Genomic DNA, 21104 nt, shown 5'->3' with positions numbered 1-21104 from the left:
GCAATGCCTCGTCCGGGATAGTAGAAGCTTTATAAATTATCCTTTTTCAGTAATGTTATTGTTTTGAGCAAAGGAGCTAACAATGGCATACCCATATGGAAGAACGGCTGCTGCTGGGGGAATGATTTGCATGGCTAATTAGAGGTGGAATGTCCAAAGGTGATGGCCCAGCCAGGAATTTGTTGAAGATCTCCAGTTGTAGGGCAGAAGCTGACTAGTGTCTTCTGATTTCCTTTCATTTTACCTCTCAACAGGTGTCACAAGAAATAGCTGATGGCTGTTAATAGGGTGCAGTCAAAGCAAGCAGTTGCTACTCTTGGCATGCTCTTTGGCATCTCTGACATGGCCTTGGCTTTTCACGAGCACTGGAATTGATGAAGGCAGTGCCAGGGGCAGAGTAGGATTTTTCCTTATAGCTTTCTTTTTATATTTTTTATAATGTTCTCCTTATGGGTTTGTGAATCTATGATTGAATGAATGTGTAGGAATAGGGACATCGTACCAAAGGGAACCGTTTATTATTACTAGGGGTATAGTATGAACAGTAACCCAAGATACTTTGTATAGCTTTTGTTTCCTGCCCACCCCCCACCCCTCAGTCGCAAACAAAAGGCTATTGAGTGGCTTTTGGTGGGAGAAGGGGTCAAAGGATGCATGATGTGACTTCCACTACTACTGGCATTTTGGTAAATCGACATACCTGTAGTGACTTGGCACATTCTTAGGACCTGGATCAGAATGGTACTAGACAGTTGATGGGAGGGCAGTTGGTAAAAGGTACATTGATTGTTTTCATTAGAGAGGACAAAACAATTCGCCATGCATGTGCATATACAAACACATGCCTGTATATTTCTAAAGGAAAGACTTTGTATCCATGGAATGGTATAGACCTTTTTTTGGTGAATGTTATTAAACAAACGACTGGCCTACCACTTCTGCCCACATCACGAGGTTCAGTCATGTGTTTTTTTAATCTTCTGGAGGGCTTTTGGACTTCTTGCATAGTACTTATCGCTTGAAGGCAGGTGATAGGCAAATTTAATTAAGAATCGAAAAATAATCATCTGTAGGCTTTAGACAATTCCTAACTCTATTCAAAATTTGATGGCATAGGGGAAAACTGAAATACAAATTATGCCCTATCACTGCAGACTCTGAAAAATGGCTACTATCAAGGTTGGCCAATGAGATAAGATAAAACTTTTATCCCAAGAATGACTTTGAGCAATCTTTGGAAGAACTTGTAATATCACATCCTCAGTAACGGCACTAAGTGCTAACAAGTCTCCCAGCAAAGCTCCCCTGAAGTAAGACGACAACTGCCTTATTGATTACAAATTGAAGGAAGGAGATATGGCCTAACGGCCAGCGCTGCCTACTTTGGAACTGGGACAAGATTTCGAGTCCCGGTGTCGGTAAAGTGATCTAATGCCTTTGGTCCAAGTTTGTGTTTATAAAACTGCAAAGAAAAAAAAGCACTGGTACTGAAATTATTAGCTGCCACTTGCAGCTTGACGCACTTTCAGAACTACTTGCATCATTTTCAAGGCCCTAAGACTAAACACTGCTAAGTGTCTGACAAATAATTTAAATATACAAAGGAGACACAAAACTTTACATTGATTGCAAACCCTACTTTTCCGAAAAGTTTCATATGGTTCCGCCCCTTTCCAGCCAACACGTCAACACGTCTCAAATCTGCAATAAGTAGGTGAAATCTTCTTGTCTTCAAATATAAGTTTTAAAAAAAGCACTGGTGAACCATACATCTACAACCCCCTGACTGCTCCAATAAATCTGATTTTCATTTTCTCTTGGTATAAACCACTATTGACTTATTTCCTCTTCATGCAAACAACTAATGTCCTCCTGATGCAAACCAGTGCTGACTATTGTCAGTGTAACCTATTTTCAGTTGCTCCCTAACTTCTGTCCCATTTGTATATTCTACGTCTAACAAACTTCAGGTATTCTTTCCGCATGTGCTGTAAATATTATGACATAACTTATTTTGTATATTTGTCGGCTACATCCAGTTTCCTTTTGGCCTCTCTCACTTGTAAAGCTCTCTGATGTCCTACAGGATTGCGTTTCTGCTATGGAAATATTTCGACATAAATAAAATTAATTTCCGCCATGCTTGCTCAAGTCGATTGCAGGAGGTCAACTAAAATGCAGCCAGAGGACTAGGCGTGCAACCTGGAATTTTGATTTTTGTAGGATTCTGTGTGCACTCTTTTAGGATTTTATGCTTCGGCAAACATGCAGAAATCTACACAAATATTATATGTAATTCCTCAATCCGTATATTTATGTATTTTGTGTAATGGGGGCCTTTGGAATATTAGCTGTCTTTGAAAAACATCTAAGGTACGACATACTATGTCCGTTAAAGGCCTACGTTATTGTCAAGGTACTTTCCTTCTGAGGCGTCTATGACAATGCTAGCTCTGTCTATAAGAGATAGCCCTCTAGTTAAGCAAAGTGGCTTGTTACAAGTTACTGCCTCTCTCATTATTTCCTTTGGTCCATGTTTCACGGAGGAGAAACCATTCACTGCTACCAAGAGTAGATCAGTGTATCCACTGCTACCTAGAAAAGATGCGAGTGTCCACCTCTACCTGGAGCAGATTAGTATGTCCACTTCTAACTAGAGTAGATGAGTATGTCCACTTCTAACTAGAGTAGATGGGTGTGTCTACTTCTACCTAGAGTAGATGGGTGTGTCTACTTCTACCTAGAGTAGATGGGTGTGTCTACTTCTACCTAGAGTAGATGGGTGTGTCCAACTCTACCTAGAGCAGATGAGTATGTCCACTTCTACCTAGAGTAGTTGGATGTGTCCACTTCTAACTAGAGTAGATGGATGTCTCCACTGCTACCTAGAGTAGGTGGGTGTCTCCACCTCTACCTAGAGCAGATGAGTGTGTGCACTGCTACCTAGAGTAGATGAGTATGTCCACTTCAACCTAGAGCAGATGAGTATGTCCACTTCAACCTAGAGCAGATGAGTATGTCCACTTCTACCTAGAGTAGATCGGTGTGTCCACTTCTACCTAGAGTAAATGAGTGTCTCCGATTCTACCTAGAGTAGTTGGAGGTGTCCACTTCTAACTAGAGTAGATGGGTGTGTCCACTTCTAACTAGAGTAGATGGATGTCTCCACTGCTACCTAGAGTAGATAAGTGTTTCCGCTTCTACCTAGAGTCGATGAGTGTTTGCACTGCTAGGTAGAGTAGATGAGTATGTCCATTGCTACATAGCGTAGATCAGTGTTTCCACCTTTACCTAGAGTAGACGGGTATGTCCACTGTTCCCTAGAGTAGATGGGTAGAACCACTGATACCTAGGGAAGATGAGTATGCTCATTGTTAGCTTGAGTAGATGAGTGTGTCCACCTCTACCTAGAGTAGATGACTATGTCCACTTCTACCTACAGTAGATGGGTGTGTCCACTTCTACCTAGAGTAGATGAGTGTCTCCACTTCTACCTAGAGCAGATGAGTATGGTATGTCCACTTCTACCTAGAGTAGATGGGTGTGTCCACTTCTAACTAGAGTTGATGGGTGTGTCCACTTCTAAGCAGAGTAGATGGATGTCTCCACTGCTACCTAGAGTAGATGAGTGTTTCCGCTTCTACCTAGAGTCGATGAGTGTTTGCACTGCTAGCTAGAGTAGATGAGTATGTCCATTGCTACATAGCGTAGATCAGTGTTTCCACCTTTACCAAGAGTAGATGGGAATCTCCCCTGTTCCCTAGAGTAGATGGGTAGAACCACTGATACCTAGGGAAGATGAGTATGCTCATTGTTAGCTTCAGTAGATGAGTGCGTCCACCGCTACTTAGAGTAGATGGGTGTGTTCACTGCTAACTAGTGTCAATGAATCTGTGCACTGCTACCTTGAGTAATTGGTTAATCAATTTTGGTTGTGATCATTCTAGTCTATGAACACAACTTGGTTTAATTACTGTTTTATAAGCAAATACGGTTGACATGATCTGTGGCTGACGTCATGGCAAGTATAAATTGGTGGCTATGCCCAAACTGTATGGCGCCCATCTGGTCATTTCTCAATACTTTTGTAATGCATTTCCGAAATGGATGTCCAGGGTTCCTCTTTGTTTTGTTTTGAGACAACAAGGACGCTCTGACGGTCCATTACTTCTTACTGCTTTGGACAATGTCAGAATACAGGGGATGTGACGATGAAGAGTGGTGAAGGGGTAACTCTCTGATTATTTACTATCAGTCTTGATTACAGTGAGCCCTACTGTTCCTTCTCCTAGACCGCTTCCACGCCTGCACAGATCATTGACCTTGACTTTGCTTGGTACTGCTTCGGTGTTCTACATAAAAAGAACAGTGAGAGAGGATGGTTCTATTGTACTCTGCCTGGTGGAAGGATTCTAAAAAAAAACATTTTGAGGCTATGAGGGGCCTATCAGAGGGTTGGCTATCTCTCACAGCGTTAGGGCTGTGACCAGGAATACGAGGGATCTGCGTAATGAAGATTAGCTGAGACAAAGGCGAACTTATTTGTTTCTTTATGTGAGAATAGAACAAAGTGTATTCCAAAAACATCCTTGAAATAAGGATTTTGGGGCTTATTTACAAGCCCCTTGCACCTCCAGTGCGTCACTTTTAAAATGGGAAAAAGTGGCACGCCGGCGGCGCAAGGGGCTTGTAAATAAGCCCCAGTATTTTTTGCCTCCAAGTTCTTATGTGTTCCTCATATTTGAGGAAGGCCAGGTCAGCGGTTCAGCTTCTGGATGGATGGATGTTACAACAGTGAGTTACAAAATATCCTCCTGATCATAATATTGTATCCAGACTAGTGTCTACCACAATATCTCAAAGGTAAGCATATGTAGGTAAGCATGGATGTACTATGTGTATAGTACATGTCCGATTTGTAGATGTAGAATTAAGAATAGTAAATCTATGCTTACCTATAGTAACCTAATTATGTGTATGTGCACTTACCTTCACAATACCGCAGCAGTCGATATTCTGATAAGATGTTTTGACAGGGTAGGAACTCGATATTGTGTTAGAAGGCACCTTGTGTTTGAGATAAATTCACTAGTTTGTAATTTTGGGGGCACAGTTTGTTGGGGCCCATGCTTCATGCTGGTAGTACACATCATGGCATTATCGCTCTTGGAATTAAGCACTTGCTACTGACATCTGTGTCACCAGCAGGTTAACGAGCCATTCATCCTTTGCATGTTGGTAAATTGAATATGAATACATCCAGTAAAGATAATACCTGTTATTTACAGCACTTTGAAATTGCACAAATGGACCTAAAGCACTATGTCAAATTATTCTAGGTGTTGATATTAAATTTACTAGGAGCACCACAGTGAAGATCGGTCTGGCTGGACGAATGGTTCAGCGTCGACTTCACATGGCTGTCCTTCCCTTTCAGGCCTATCTGGAGACGTCCACCAGCACCATCTTGCTTGATCCTCTGCCAGCCATGAGAACGCTCCTGGATCGATTTGATTCCTATCGGCTGCTCCACAACCTGCAGTCCTTATACCAAGGTCAGTACATGTGTGCGTTATATTGTACCCTCAGTCGCATGGGGTCTCCGGCCATTAGGATTACATTCACCCTCTTAGTTACATTCACCCTCTTAGTAGCAAGACTGCCACTTCTCAATCTGCTGTCATCCTTCTAACATCAATTTCCCTTGGTTGGCTTGAATGGGATGGCCCTCGTATTGAACTTGCAATAACGATTGACCTCCTTTGAGTTCAGTGGGATCACCCTTTTACAACAACCTATTAAAATACTAGCAATAAATATTGTCAATTGCATTCAATGGAAAACCCCTCTAAAATGATAGTAGCATAACATGTATTTGTAAAGTGCACATTCACCCCTTGAAGCGCCTCGGTGCAAAGTAAAAAGTGTTTACTGTTACTCCTCCTTGAAAAGACGAAAGGCTGAGTGAATCTGTATTTGTAGTTGAACAGTGGCGGCTGGTGACCTTTGAAAGAGTTGAGGCGTAAAACAACTGTTGTACTTCATTGCGGCGAGCGAGAGTGGCGAGTGAGCCTAAACCACCTACGGGGGGATCGGGGGGGGTTCCCCCCCCATGAAAATTTTGACAAAACAGTGGGCAAATGTTGCATTTTCAAGCAAGTTTGAGAAAGCAGGTAGGTGTCAACCACTCTGAGGTCTGATGACAAGGCACCAGAGCCAGACAGCAGGCAAAGCACTGCAAGCTCAACAAACAGTACGTGTCCTTGACCAAACCAACTTAAACAGGCAGCGCCAACATGATGTCACCCTCTTTGCGGCACAATACTGCATCACTGCTAGAGAGACTCAGCAAGAGATGCCATAGGGAAAATACCTGCAAAGGCCGGAAATGGACAACTGACCACCCAGCTCAGCAACAGCAGCACAGTCCTGTGGAGCGCTCATCCTTGCACCCAGCAAAAAACTAAGACGTTTATCAGCGACGACCTTCTCTTAATTTGACATTAACAATCATGATCCGTTAGCACTGTTGACAAATTGCCCAGTTCCGAGTGCTACAATGCATTCAATCCGGCACCAAAAGTTATACGACTTTTCTGTCACTTTCGAAGCAGCAATCCATTATATCCAATCAGCAATGCACAAACAACCATTCAATAAACAAACGCCTTATTTCATTTAACTGCAAGTAAACACCTTGGATTTCATAGGGGCAGTGAGCATACATCATTTGACTTTCTGTTGGTAGTTTATAGCAGATTGTAGTCCTATATGGGGGGGTTAGATTGTAGGTTATGCGTGTAGAATTGTGTCTGGTGGTATGCAGAGAGCATGAGGTGTTTGCGTGCTGAGGTGTAGTGGCAATGTATATAGTCTTAGCTCTATGCGTCCTGTGTGCATTGGGTTTGGCTTGTGCATTTGTTTGCAGGTATGTGCACGGTGCGTTCATCAAATGTTTGCTGTTGGTAGGCACAGGTTGGGTGAAGCTTCCGTGGGCATAACTAGCAGGTCACTGCATTGCAAATGCTTGTTTCAGTTATTATCAACTAAAACAATGCACATCTTAGGCTTTGAGGAGGGGGCATGAAGGAATTAAAAGAAAACACACAACACAGTGTTAAACTCTGTTCACGGCCTGTCAACAAGGAAGCCATCTTAAAATAGAAGTGTGACATTTCTTTTGCAAAGACTCGGGATAGTCAGAAGAAACGCACCTCCCTGACGTTAATCCCATAGTTTCTATTTACATTATTTGAAGTGTTGCTCTGCGCCAGGACGTTACAAATTACTTTGGAATGCTAAATCTGTTATTACAAATGTATGCTTAGCGCGCTCTACAGTAGTGTGTACATCTTATTTTACAGTGATAACTCACTGCCCAAGGGAAGCTAAATGGCCTGGAGAAGAATCAGAGAGCGAATAATGCCACGCAAACAATCCACTCGTCCAGCTAAAAAGAAAGTCTGCCTAATGCATCCATGCAGGAGTGACCGCTCACCCACACTTTATACCCCCGGGTCTTGTGCAGCAAAAAAGAGCCTCGCCTCACTCTCTCGAGAGACACAACACATGTGTTTAGGAGCAATAAAAAACATTGAAGTCACCAGCCGCACATTTTCTGGTAAAATGAGGAGCGGAGACATGATAACAAAGCAAAGGTCTCTGTTTATTGGCCCTGCTGAAACCTAAGCCCACGTTGAACCCAAAGATAAAATAATAGCAGTACCATACACGTCAAATAAATATGTAACTACTAGTTAAATTAACAACAGTAAACTTCCTCCAGCCACAACTTGCCTTGTCAAGCGCTCCCTCGTCTGTAATGAGTGACTCCCGTCGTTAAGCGTCCTGCTGTGCTACTGTCCATCTCAGTGGTACAAAAGGGGTACAAATGGGGGTGGTGATGGACGGAGCATCTGAACCAATCAAACACTCACATCCAGTCAACAGATCTGGGTCTAATCCATCACTGTTCTTTAGCCCACTCTGCCACCCCAGTTCAGACATGGCCATATGCAAAATCAGTCTGACCCTGTGCCTCATGGGAACAGTCCTGCCCGAACTGCCAAGCCATGCCTTCCCTGGACCGGAAACAAGCTTCCTAGGACCGGTTTCTGGCATTTCAGCCGTCTTCAGCCAGGCTTGCTTAAATTCAGTGGCAAAGTGAGCAAGGGACTCACGTCTGAGCATACCCTGCCAACTTATGTTAAACAAACCGGTACAAAAGGGGGTGGTGATGGACGGAGCATCTGAACCAATCAAACACTCACACCCAGTCAACAGATCTAGGTCTAATCCCTCACCGTTCTTTAGCCCACTCTGCCACCCCAGTTCTGACATGGCCATATGCAAATCAGTCTGACCCTGTGCCTCATGGGAACAGTCCAGCCCGAACTGCCAAGCCATGCCTTCCCTGGACCGGAAACAAGCTTCCTAGGACCGGTTTCTGGCATTTCAGCCGTCTTCAGCCAGGCTTGCTTGAATCCAGTGGCAAAGTGAGCAAGACTGTCCATCTCAGGTCACACATTTAGTGAAATCAAGTGAGCCCTTCTGTGTGTGCCTACCAGGCTGCTGAGCGCTGTTAGTGCGTTAAGTGGTATCTACTGCACCTATGATTAGGCTGATGGAGGTGAAAAGAGCGCTAAGACACGAGACAGCTTCTGGGAGGGTTATGTTCTGTTCTCTGCTCTCCATCCATTACCAAGGCACGAAGTAAACATAAGGGAAATTTAGCTACGAGCACACTGAAGCACTTAACAAGAGGCACTGCAGTATGTACCTGTACCGTAGCGCTTTGTGATGTCAGAAAGGACACAAACCAGCCCTCTATAAAACTTAATAAACTAATAAATGCGATCTGAATACAAAATAAATCACCGCAGTGCGAGAAGCAGAAACAAAAATTGGTTGTTTTACTATTTTATGTTTCTGCTTCTCTCACTGCGAGAAAGCAGGGGGGCGACGCCCCAATGCCCCTATGAAGGAGCCGCCAATGTAGTTGAATCTCTAGCCCAGAGGTCAAGTGCAGATTTATGGAGTGGGCAAATCAGTCTCTGAGCCGCCAGAATTGGTATCCATGGATAGCTACTGAAGTTACCTTCTACCCAAGCCTATGCCCCCTCTATTCATTTGAACTTGATCACTCTCTTGGCAGGACTGCTACCCCAAATAATATTTCACCTCCATGGATCCAATGGTTGAGACCACTCATTCATTGGGCCACCCTAGGAGGGTGCAGAGAACTCAAACTGTTGAGCCTGTTACCTCCTTAATTTGTCTCACCCAGACATTTTCCCGGGCCACCAAGAGGGAAAGATTGCCATGATCCTTTCATTCCACTTTTCAGGAAACTATTTCCTCACATCTGGATCACTTTATTGCGGAGGAATCTCTTTCCCAAAGTACTTGCAATACTGTTAGTGGATCTGAAGACTGCTACTGAGAGGCTTATATGAAAGTAAATCATAGCCTCCCCTTTCTTTTAACACTTCTAAACTTTCCTTTTAAAAAACTTAACGGCAGCACAATTTATTTATTACTTATGTATTTCAATTTAAAGGATTTTATTTCATAGATTCCTCCCAGACTGAACTGACCTTGAGTCAGCAATGTAACTACACTACAACACTTGGTTCTCTCCACCACAAGCCTGCATCGTCATCACAGGTGGAACATGATCAGACCATGAGGACAATGATTGTAGTAGTGTTGATGCAAAGGACTCCTCGTGTGGGCGGACAAAGTAATATTTTATAATCAATGCAATACACCTTTTGTTTTTATAAGATGTATGTAACGGAAACTGCCTTTGCTCTGTACAGCACTCTGATATCTTTGGGTCATGTTCGCGCTTTATAAAACTCTCAAAATAAAAAATAAAATAACAAAATTGCTCTCTGACAGTGAAAAGTACAGCTTATAAATCAGTTTCCCTAAATGAATTGGGGCTGTGGGTTAACTTATTTTCAATCTGAGTGAGCTCAAAGCTATTTGCCTAAGTGTAAAAGATGTGCTACAACATGTTCTTTCCACGTTCGTATATGTGATGCTATTTATTATATATTTGTTGCTTTCATATAGTGCTAAAGGGGTCAGAAAGCTGCTTCAGAGTGCCAAGAGAAAACATAGTGTGATCACCAATCTCATATACGTTGCTTGCGTTTTTTACGTACCTCTGACGTCACAATAATGAGCGTGAAGTATAAATGAAATGACCTTGGTAGCGCACAGTTTCTTGAAGCAATATGTTTACGCTGAAGATCTGTGACGTCTGAGTCTACCTCGCAAAATGCAGAGGAGCTTATTTACAAGCCACCTGCGCCGCCGGTGCGTCACTTTTAACATTGGAAAAATGCTATCACAATTTAAGTAATCGCAATTTTGCGATTTCTTAAATTGCGATTTTTGCATTTGGGATGATGCATCCCAAATGCAAAAATACCAGTTGCAAATAAAAGGTTTTTAGCTTGATGCATCTATGCCAGTATTTCGATTAGTCCTAGTTTAGAGTGCAATGTGCATGATAAGTAGCTTCATGATTGCTGGGTGCGTGTCTGTCACAAAGGAGGCGTGGCTTACATGGGCAATTTCACGTAGGGTTGCAAAAGTCAAGGGCCTCCCTCGTGCTCTCGCACTGTGTGAACTTTGGTGTGAATGGAGGGGTGTAGATGATTCAGATGGTACAACATCATCGTCAATAACAGTTTATGTGATCACGTGTCTAACACACACTCCTTTTCTTTCGCAGCGGACACTCGTGTTTTCTCACCGCCCTACGTGGAGCTGATCACGAGCGACCAGCAGGAGATCCGGAAACAAGTCAGGGAGCGGCGCCTCACCTTCCCCTTCAGTGAGTCAGTCCGTCGGCGGCCATGTTAATCATTCTCACAGGTTCTGAAGAACTTTGGGCGAAGTAGAGACAAGGCGTACCCGGTGCCACTAAACTCACTCTATGTAGGGTCAGTCCGCTCCCAAAGATTGGCCACATTCCTCGGGTGGGAGCGCGGCTCCTTATCTTGGTGAACAGGAAGTCAGGATCTCAGCTGGAGGGAGAAGGGAGACGAGTAGCTTTGTAAAAGGCGGGGCACTGTTGCCACAGGTCGGTCAAGGTTGTGTATATCCAGGAGAGACGGGCATCGGTGGTGACATACCCAATCAATCATTTCATGTACACGGCCTCCTTTCACGGAGTGGGAAGATGCCCCCCTAGTGGCTACAACATGCATTACACCCCTGAAGCAACATGACAGAACAGAACCTGAACCAGTTAACTTTCTGTTAATACTCCAATTTAAGATACTGTTGCAAAGCCAAGGATCACCCGTGTGCTTGTTTGATCACATTTTCTGAAGGCTCTGACTTAATAGCTGTTACTATTACCCAGTGGTACTAATGTTCACAATTTTGCCTGGTTGGTTGGCTATCTAACTTCATAAAACATCAGATTATGTGCCATGTGTATTGTGCATACCTTGACTATCTTGCATGACAAATATATTGCATCCACTGCATTGTCATACTGCTATAATAGAAGAGCACATTATATACTTATATAGCGAGGTGGACGATAGTAATATACGTACCAGGGCCAGCTTTGGCGCTAGTGCCGCCCAGTGCGACATTGGCACCGCCACCCCATAACCTCCTACTCGGATTCTCTCACTACCACCCGGCAAAAGTGTCCCTCATCTCTCCAATCATAAGTTATTGCTAAACACAGCATGCCCCCCGAGGCCAGCGCCCCCCTCCACAGGTCAGCGCCCAGTGCGGCCGCACCTATCGCACTGCCCTAAAGCCTGTCTTGATACATACCATGATGATGCTGTTATAGCCAGGGTACTGGCTACAATATAATTGTAGGTAGGTGTTATTGACCTCGCTATTGTGTCACACAAATAAGGATTTAGTTGCTGTGCAGATTATGGAAGCTGATTCCACTCAGCTACTCTTGTAGTTTGAGGGCTACGTGCCTAGAAGCAGGTGAGTGCCTGGGGATGCGCTCAAAGTTTCCAATTCTTTTGGAGAATGTGATGTTGACTTTGAACTCCTGCTTTTGCTCTGCTTACATTCCACCAGCTGGGTGTGATGTCATAGCCAGGGAACGCTGCACTGCTCCAGGGCCACATTCTCTGTGTCTGAACTCAATCAGTGTGAGATACACAAGGCAAATCAACAGCTATATTTAGGAGGTTTGGATCTTTTCAATGCTCCCACTCTGCACCTTGGCTGCAGCAGTGACCAGTGCTATGCTCCCAGGGTTTGTGATTTGACCGCATATGAGTACTTGCAGCAAGTGCTGCCTCAATACAGTCATCATAGGTGGTTGGCTGTGGATCCCAAGCAGACGCCATCTAAGCTGACAGGAGAGTATAGCGTGTGCCTGCAAGTCAGGCCTGAAGATGATGACCGAACTGGCTGTAGATGACAGTGGTGGAGTGGTGACGGTGGTAACAAAGGCCTTGGGCCGTATTCGGTATGGGTGCATTTTCTTGGTTAGCGCTGGGCGCACCTTTCAAAAGGTGCGCTCAGCGATAACCAGGATAATGTGCCACATTATCGTGAATGTGCACCCCCAGGGCAGCTACGTACTCGCTCTATGCTGGGGGCAACGCATTCAGGTGAAAAACGGAGCAGCTGCTTTGAAGCCGCTCTGTGCTTCACTCTACAGGCAGCAATCCGCGGATGTATGACATTACAACGCATGCTTTTACCACGTATGCTTTTACATCGCAAGTTTTACAACGCATGCCTTTACAACGCATAGCGCTTTGGGGTGCTGGATAGTGAATAGTTTAATTTACTATTCCAACTTCAGTCCCCGTGGATAGTAGGGAAGGTGTTGGATAGTAAATTAAATATATTCCCTATCCTATAGCGCCCCCCAGCGCAATGCGTTGTAATGGTTTGCGTTGTAAAAGTTGCGATGTAAAAGCATTGCGTGGTAAAAGTTGCATTGTAAAGGATGTTTCCCGCAATTCGCCTGCACTTTGAAGGGAGATTAGACATCCCCTTGCAGGTGGGTGCAGTGAGTGGCTGCAGCAAGGGGATGTATGGGGGATTCATGGGTCCCATTTTTCCCCTCCAGAGGGCTGCTATCAGAGGGCGCGTTGACAGTGCGCTACCTTGTAGGTTCCAAATCGCTTATTCGGTTTATCTTTACAAATTCAACGATGGCCCAAAACACAAAGAGGGCTCATTTCCCTATTGGGGGTTACTTTTATTTTGGTGCCCGGGCCTATTTCCTGTTCCATTCAAACACTGGCTAATCCTACTCATCTGCAACCTTGACTGCCCAGCGCATCATCCCTCCAGCTGCTGTAGTGAGCCTCTCTTGCAGCTGAACCTCCAGTGCCCTGATAGGAATGGGCAAAAGGGATCAAAACAAAAACAGATATATCATTGCATGAGGCTACCCTATTCCCTTTACCCCAATCTCCTGCCTGTGTTGCATGGCTGTGACTATGCATTTTGTAGGGAGAGCTTTACCAGTTGAAAATCAGCAGTGAGGAAGAATCAGCTGCACTCTTTGAAGGCCACGAGACAGCGAAATGTGAAGACGGGAAGAGGAAAATAAGAAATTATGCTATCAGGAGAGAGATCAAGAAGGTAGTATGGAAGGGCAAGAGACAGCAGAGAAAGCATATGGGAAATGAAAGTTTGTGAAAATCGACCCTCGGTCGGTTGGCAACTCCCGCCGACATTGTAATCAGGCCCTAAATCTCTCTACAGGTAACATGAGATGAGTCATTTTTACTTAATTACCTCTATCTTTGCACTTCGGAATATATCTTACAGTGGGTGCAAGTGGGGCAAAAAATAGCTGCCCGTGTTATGCTTGGATTCCCCAAAACATCAGTAAAAGTTAATCTTCCTTTGTTACCATAGTTTCCGATCCGTAAATGGATTCCTTTCAAGGTACTTTGCCCGACACACAAAGCTAAAATGAAGACTGGTCCAAGCTATGTTCCCATTAACTTTCATCATCATTCTCCTAAAAGTTCACTAAGATCTGCTTTCAGTGTTTTTTTAGGGTAACTAAAATCATGAGAATTAGTTAAAGTGGAAGATATTTTTCTTATTTAGCAGCTATATTTTGGAATGAACTTCCCCTTGATATTTAGCAACACTACTGAACACAACTTTTAATAAAAAGTTTAAAGCTTGACTATTTTCTCATCCTAAAATCCTCCCTGTTGTGGCAATTTCCCTTTAGCGCCAGGATGGCATTGGATATTTGTTGTTCCCCAAAAGTGGGTGAGAATAGAAGAACCAAGCAAAAGGTGGGAAAGGGAGGGAATCCCCCTTTCGGAATTAAAACCCTCACACACCCAGCAAGCTAGGTGTCATGCTTCATCATCTCGGTTTTGCTCCTCGTCAGACTGGCGGTGCAATATCTGACGGGCACCCATAAAGGGGCTCTTTATCGGAGATCTTTTGTTCCTGCCAGTTGGTGCATGTGGGTGTGAGGGCTTTAGGGGAAGTGTAGACGTAAGAGGTAGGTGATAATTTAAAAAAGGTTAGGTAATCCACAAAGTATTTTTACTAGTGTGGTTAACTACCTTAACCGGAGCTGGCTTCTCTTTCCTCCCAACCACGTGTGGGTAGGTCTCCGGTCTATGTCCGTCCTGCGGACAGGGTACCTATAATCAGGGTGCCAAAACACGGGAGAAGACCGTTGACGCCAGCTATTGATCTTAGTAGGGTCCCACTAGGATACAGCAGGACCTCTCAGCCTGCCCCTAAGTTTCCTGTGAAAGGTAGTATTTGCCCCTACCACTTCGTGTAGCAGTTTTTCTTTTCTAGATGAATTGCTATAAGAGTATGAAACATGTCGACCACTAGGTAGAACATACATAACTGGATCATTGCACCAGTGTGTATTTTCTCCTCACTGTTTTTATTAAGGTAGTTAACCACACTATTAAAAATACTTTGTGGATTACTTAACCTTTTTTAAAATATCACCTTTTAAGGAACAGTGTATCCTTTTGTGTCTGCACAGTCTCAGGGCCTATACACTGGACCCCGTAAAAAATAGCCCTCCCGGTTCCTCTCTTGGTTGATTGGATATTTGTTAGCACTTTATAAATGTGACTCATTTGTTCATTCACTCAAAAATATTACTGTACATGGCATTGATGTTGAAGTTCCTTATTGCTTGTTATTGCACTTACTTGTTTCCCAATCTGAATGATTTGTGCAGTACTCGCTGTGTTCTGCAGCTCCAGATCATAAGCCTTGATTTCATTGGGTTGATCCTTAGGCGATTTTTGGCGCATTATCTTCCTATTACGGTGAGTTGCAGGATATTTTGGGTCAAAGCAAGTAGAGTGACATTATCAGTATACAGGGCCAAAATAGGTCATGTTTTTCATTAATTCTGGGTATGTCCTCAGTGGCTGCCAGTATTTCATCATGTATATTATTTGTATATAGATTGAAAAGCAGGGGGGCTTTAATGCAATCTTTCTTTACTCCTCAGTATTTGATGAACAATTTCCTCTGGTGCCATTATACCAGTGGTGTCTCCTCCGCAATGGTGGAGGAGCGTCGCCCCCCTGCCTGGCGCAGAGGCAGCAAAGGAAAAATAAAACGATGCTCTAGCATAGTTTTTTTTTCCGTTTGCCAGCTTGAACATGGAGGGGCGAGGCATGGGCGGGTGAAGGAGGAGTGCTTGTACACTCCCAAAGTGCTCATGTGTGTTTGGCCGGCCATCTCAGGCCGACCAAAACACAAATGCGCACTGAGGTTTCTCCAGCCTGGCTGTATCCAGCAGAAAACCCCACAGGCTCCCTGGTCTGAGCAGGGCATCTTTTCCGCCCGCTCAGACCAATCCCGATGCTGCTCTGCAGAACAGGGCTTGGCAGGGAGTCTGTCTCAGGGGCTGCTGGGATCCAGGAAATGGCCAGCAGGAACTACGTGACGTGGGAGGTGGCTGGGGTGTCATGTATGCTTAAAAAAAAGAAGATTATTAATCCCCCCTCCCCCTGTGCTCGCTCTCCCCGTGCTCCCACCACCGGTTGTAACTGGTGGCCACCACTGCATTTTACAAACTCTGACTTGAGTTTTAGAGTCTGAGAAGAGGCCTGCTGTTAATCTTTGGAGTGCTGTGGGTAAGCCTGTGTGTCCTGCTTGCACCCGAGCACTTTCCCGTCAACCAGAATAAGGCTTGTGAGAGATCCAGAAAAGCCTCGAGCAAGGGCATGCATCCTTTGGCCGAGAACGCTGATGGTATCATGGAAATGGACGATCTCACCTATGGTGGAAAGGCAGCCCCTGAAGCCTCTGTGTGGGTGGACAAGATGTGTTTCTCTTCATCCCTTGACTTTATGTGCTCCAAAATGATCTTTGATGAATATCTATTTCCTCAATGTCAACGAGATTGGTTGGTCTGTATGAGCTGGGTTTGAATAATTTACCTTTCCTGAAGAGCGGCTCTAACAAGTGTGTTTACCATGATTCTGGGAAGTATACGTGGCTGGCAAATGTGGAAGCTGTTGATAGTTTCAGTGACCAGCCTTCTGTGGAATATTTGAAGCACTTGGTGGGATAATATAAAATCCAGGAACTATATTGTCTTTGTTATGTTATGTTATGTTAATGGCTTTTGTATCGCGCATGACTCACCCAGGGGCATCTCAGCGCTTACCGGAGGGGGGAATACTGCAGGTCGGAAGTTATCGGAATAGCCAAGTTTTTAATTGTTTCCTAAAGGAAAAGTAGGTGGTAGATTTTCGCAGCATCACTGGAAGTGAGTTCCAGTATTTGGGTGCTATAAATGAGAAAGCTCTGCCGCCTGTGCGGGTTAGCCGAATCCGAGGGATGTTCAGGAGGGCCAGGGCATTAGATCTTAGGTTGCATTCACTAGAATGCTTAGAAAGTTTATCCCTAAGATAGACTGGGCCCTCACCTCTAAGAGCTTTGAAGGACAGGCAGCAGGTCTTGAACATAGAGCGCTTTTGAATCGGCAACCAATGCAGTTGTCTGAGCAGAGGGAGGGATGGAGTTCCAGGAGGGCAATTCAAAACCATTCTGGCCGCCGTATTCTGTATTACTTGTAGCTTTGATAAAGCCGTAACTCCTACCTCTGCCAGTAAGGCGTTGCTGTAATCCAGCCTGCTCCCTATCATTGCCTGCACTATGGTTCTACAGTGCTCCAGAGGTAGGTAGGGGATAATTCTACGCAGTAGACGCAGATTATAGTAGCATGATCCTGCGATGTTTTCACATTGTCTTTCATATCCAGTTTAACATCTAATTGGATTCCCAGGCTTTTTACTGAGGTGGAAGGTTTTGGTGCCTCACCCAATTGGGGGGGCCACCAGTCAGAGGTCCAAAGGTGTGCGGACTTCCCTAAGAGCATTAGCTCTGTTTTTCCCGGATTGAGCTGTAAGCATTGCTCCCTCATCCAATTTGCGATTGCCAGCATACCGCCCATGAAACGTTGTTTCTCGTCAGTGATGTTATTACCAATTGGGAACAGTAGCTGTGTATCGTTGGCGTACGAAATAATCTCGAAGCCGAAAGATTGGATCAGCTTAGCCAGGGGGGCTAGATAGATATTAAATAGGGTGGGGCTAGGACAGGAGCCCTGTGGAACCCCCTTATCCAACAAGAATTTCTTCTTGGAGATAAATGGTCCAAGCATGATAGTTTGCCATCTGTCCCTTAGGAAATCTCTCAGCCACTGTAGGGCAGTGCCTCCGATGCCACACTCACTTAGTCTCTCCGCTAGCCTTTGATGAGATATCGTATCAAAAGCCGCGGAGAGATCTAGGAGGATCAGGATTGAGGAGCCACCGGCATCGAGAGTACGTCTTAGTGAGTCAGTGACCGCCAGCGTTGCTGTTTCTGTGCTGAACCCCGGTCGAAAGCTTGACTGGGAAGGGTCTAGCATGTTGTTTGCTTCCAGGTATTGACTAAGTTGGGTGTTTATTTTTGATTCCAGTAGTTTCCCCAGTAGAGGTAACAAGGATATTGGTCTTTAAGACTCTGTGTCACTTTTGTTATAATCTCCTCTATGAACCAAGTAATTGAGGCATCCTCATTTGCTTCAGAATGTCTGTGCTGTTTAACTACTAGCCTATAAAATGAGCTATAAATGTAGAATATATTTTAGAAATCTGTAATCCAAAGTTCAGTGGGAATGTTTGCAGTAAAATTTGTTTGAGAGTTTCCATTTCTTTTGCCACTAGATACCAGAAAGCCTTGCAACCGTTTGCTGCTGCCACTTCACTAAGGAGATTCTATTGGCAACATAGGGATCTGATTTTTTTCTTTGCTTCAATGAGATTTTTATACCCCTCTTTTAAATTCTCGATGTATTCTGAATCACGTTATCTCCATTTGTGGATCCTGTTGCGGTTAACGCAGTGTGAAGGATGTGCCTCAGCCCATTTCTAATTCGAGGCCTAGGTGATACCTTGAGTGGCGTGATCCTCCACTCCTGAATCATCGATGAGGACATTATTGACCCGTACCTGGCAGGTGACATATGCTTTGGCATGCCTAGCAACAGATAGAGATCAGTAAGTGGGCTAGTTATTCAGGTTGTTACATGGGCCATCAACCTTGTCGTCACTGATTCAATACCCTACCTAATTGCCGGGTAGGGTCCGGCTTTGTTCCAGATGTCCCGAAAGAGAGGGAAAGTGGTTAGCTCAACCCTTACTATAGTTATTTTGTGAAACAAAGGTACAAGCTTTCATTCAAATAGCCCACCCTCTTGGCCTGCCTTTCACACAGTGCTGTTACTGTCTAGCTAGCCTATAGCATCAATAAAAAACCAAGGACTTGAACATTGGTAGCCTAGGGAGCCCAACATGAGAAGGACCTAGAAGGTAGGATGATATCCTGTTGCTAGAACCCCACACCTAAAGTGCACAGAGGCCATCGAAGGGGAATATGCGTAGGTTCCTTCTCACCCGAGAATGCATGTGGTCATTTTAACAGCATGTCTGGGTGAATATAATCTTTTCCCTAATTATGTGATTATTCTATATTCTCTGGTGGGAGTGCAGCACACATCCTCTAAGCTAACTTGGACCAACACCCTTCATAAAGGAGATGTGGTATTTGGTCATCGAGTCTGGCCTTTGGGCAGTGGAGAGGCAGTCTCTGCCTACCCCCTGGATTGGGTTAATGCACTTTGTTTTGTGAGAGGAGAGAAAACCATTAAAAAAAATGTGGGGGGCACAAGGCACTGTACATCTCCTAAAGCAAAGGTCCCAATCCTACTGCTGTAAGATCAAAAATAGATTTCACCACTAAATATTCTACGCTACTCGCACAGAGAAGTAGGCTCTGCTTTTTGGCCTTCAATCCACGAGGGACGACAACACAGAACTTTCCTTTGTTTTAACATTTATTTTTATTGGCATTTCATCAAAAGTTAGATACAGATGTTCATTCAATTAATTCATTCGACAACAGTTCCACAACATGTAGTTAACATTCATGTAATGTTACTCTTTATGGTGCTTGGATTCCCCGAGGTGACTACATTTTACAATGCTACTCTTAGTTTGTGATTTTCACTGCTCAAAGCGTACAGGCGACAGGTGTATTTGACACCGTGTGGAAGTAGCCGTGTTGTGTAAGACTGTTTTATCTTTATTTTGCAGTTTGCAAAACTCAGGTGGCCCATGGATCCAGCTCCCATGAGGTGAGTTGGTCCAATGCATCAAGGAAAGGGTGGGTGGGGGTCTAAGATCAAACGCTTGGTACAAAAATATCTTTGTAGCCTTCAAGAACATATAAGAGAGGGCAATGCAAGTTCTCTAAAAAGTTAAAGTTCATTCCCCTAATGGCAAACTGTGTGACCTCAGGTAAGTGTTTGATTACCTTGCCTCTCAACCACAAAACTATAAAGTGAAATTGAAGATGTTATAGAGAATATAGAGTGATATAGAAGTGAGTACTTAAAACTGAGAGTTTCCATGCTTTCTTGGCCATTGATAAGAATTAAAACATACATTTATAGTTCTTTCATTTTTTAAGTTAGCTGTAACCACTAAAGGGCACATTGTAGCATTTTACATCGGGTTTAAGTATACAGTTATAAACAATGCACTCATTTTCAGATAGAAAATATACATATGTACCCTTTTGTAGAGGAAAGGCCATGAAATCAGAGAGATAGCCCGGAGGGAGGGGTGAGGGGTTTGAAAAAGTCAGGTACTGGAGGGATAGTAAATTAACAGGCTAGGGAGGGCGTTGCAAGGGTGAAGAGTGATGCAGGGTATGGGCAGAAGGCGGCAGAGATAAAGGGCCGGAAGAAAAAGGGATGGTAGGGGGTCATTTGTTGGTGACTAGGAGGTAGAAGGTGTAGCAGGCTGGGTGGGCATGAATAATACGGAAGAGGGTCTATTGCCATTGGAAAAGTGATTGTGCGGTACTAGCTAAGAAGGCAGATATTGATAATCTGAGTTTACTGCAGGACTCTAAACGTGTTTGAAGGATGAAATAGTCACATTTTGGAAAAGTTTTGCAACAGGATGCCCAAACACAATATTGAGGAAAGTGAAAATCTAGTACAAAGCCTCTATAATTGAAATATATGCAAAAGATAAGTGTTGCTTAAATCACTGAGTTTTACTTCAGGGCCTAATGCTTATTGTGCAGAATGGGTGGAGAATTGATGTGCTAAAAAGTGTGATGCCCTCCACAGATGGCTTTGATCTTCAATCACGAGGGTCTCCGAGAGGTAAAGCCCCCCTGCTTGCTGCAGAGTTTCATAAACCACAATGCTGTCCTGTTCAAGGTCTTCGTGGTGGGCGCTGAACACTTTGTGGTGCAAAGACCGTCCCTGAAGAATTTTCCTGTTGGAGAATCAGGTAATCTTTAGAACTTTCCTTCCATCATAGTCATTTGGTATATCATATTAGGCCAGTTAATGTTTTTATGCTCAGCAGACCTTGCTGGAATCCAGTTGGTGTATCAAGGTGAAATCATGTTCAAACTTGGTGGTGACCCTAAGGGCTGTGTGTAAGTATTTTGGTAGGATCAGCCTGATTTCTGGTGCCAAATGCATTATTTGTGGTAGGAAAGAGAGCACGTTGTAGGTGCCATTAGTGATTCAACAAAGGTTTGATGATTGTAACTAA

At 44.1% G+C, this 21104-nt stretch overlaps 1 protein-coding gene across 1 annotated transcript in view; it reads left to right on the top strand.

The window, feature by feature from the left end:
• Positions 1-21104, top strand: part of LOC144782045 (inositol-tetrakisphosphate 1-kinase-like) — a 227703-nt gene that overhangs the window by 190590 nt on the left and 16009 nt on the right. The window contains exons 4-7 of the mRNA XM_078661176.1: positions 5438-5555; positions 10748-10849; positions 19623-19663; positions 20669-20834. Of these exons, the coding sequence (XP_078517302.1) occupies positions 5438-5555; positions 10748-10849; positions 19623-19663; positions 20669-20834 (427 nt within the window). The remainder of the gene's footprint in view (positions 1-5437; positions 5556-10747; positions 10850-19622; positions 19664-20668; positions 20835-21104) is intronic.

Source organism: Lissotriton helveticus, chromosome 9, assembly GCF_964261635.1.
Source record: "Lissotriton helveticus chromosome 9, aLisHel1.1, whole genome shotgun sequence".
NCBI lineage: Eukaryota > Metazoa > Chordata > Amphibia > Caudata > Salamandridae > Lissotriton > Lissotriton helveticus.
This window is presented reverse-complemented; position numbering and strand designations above follow the sequence as displayed.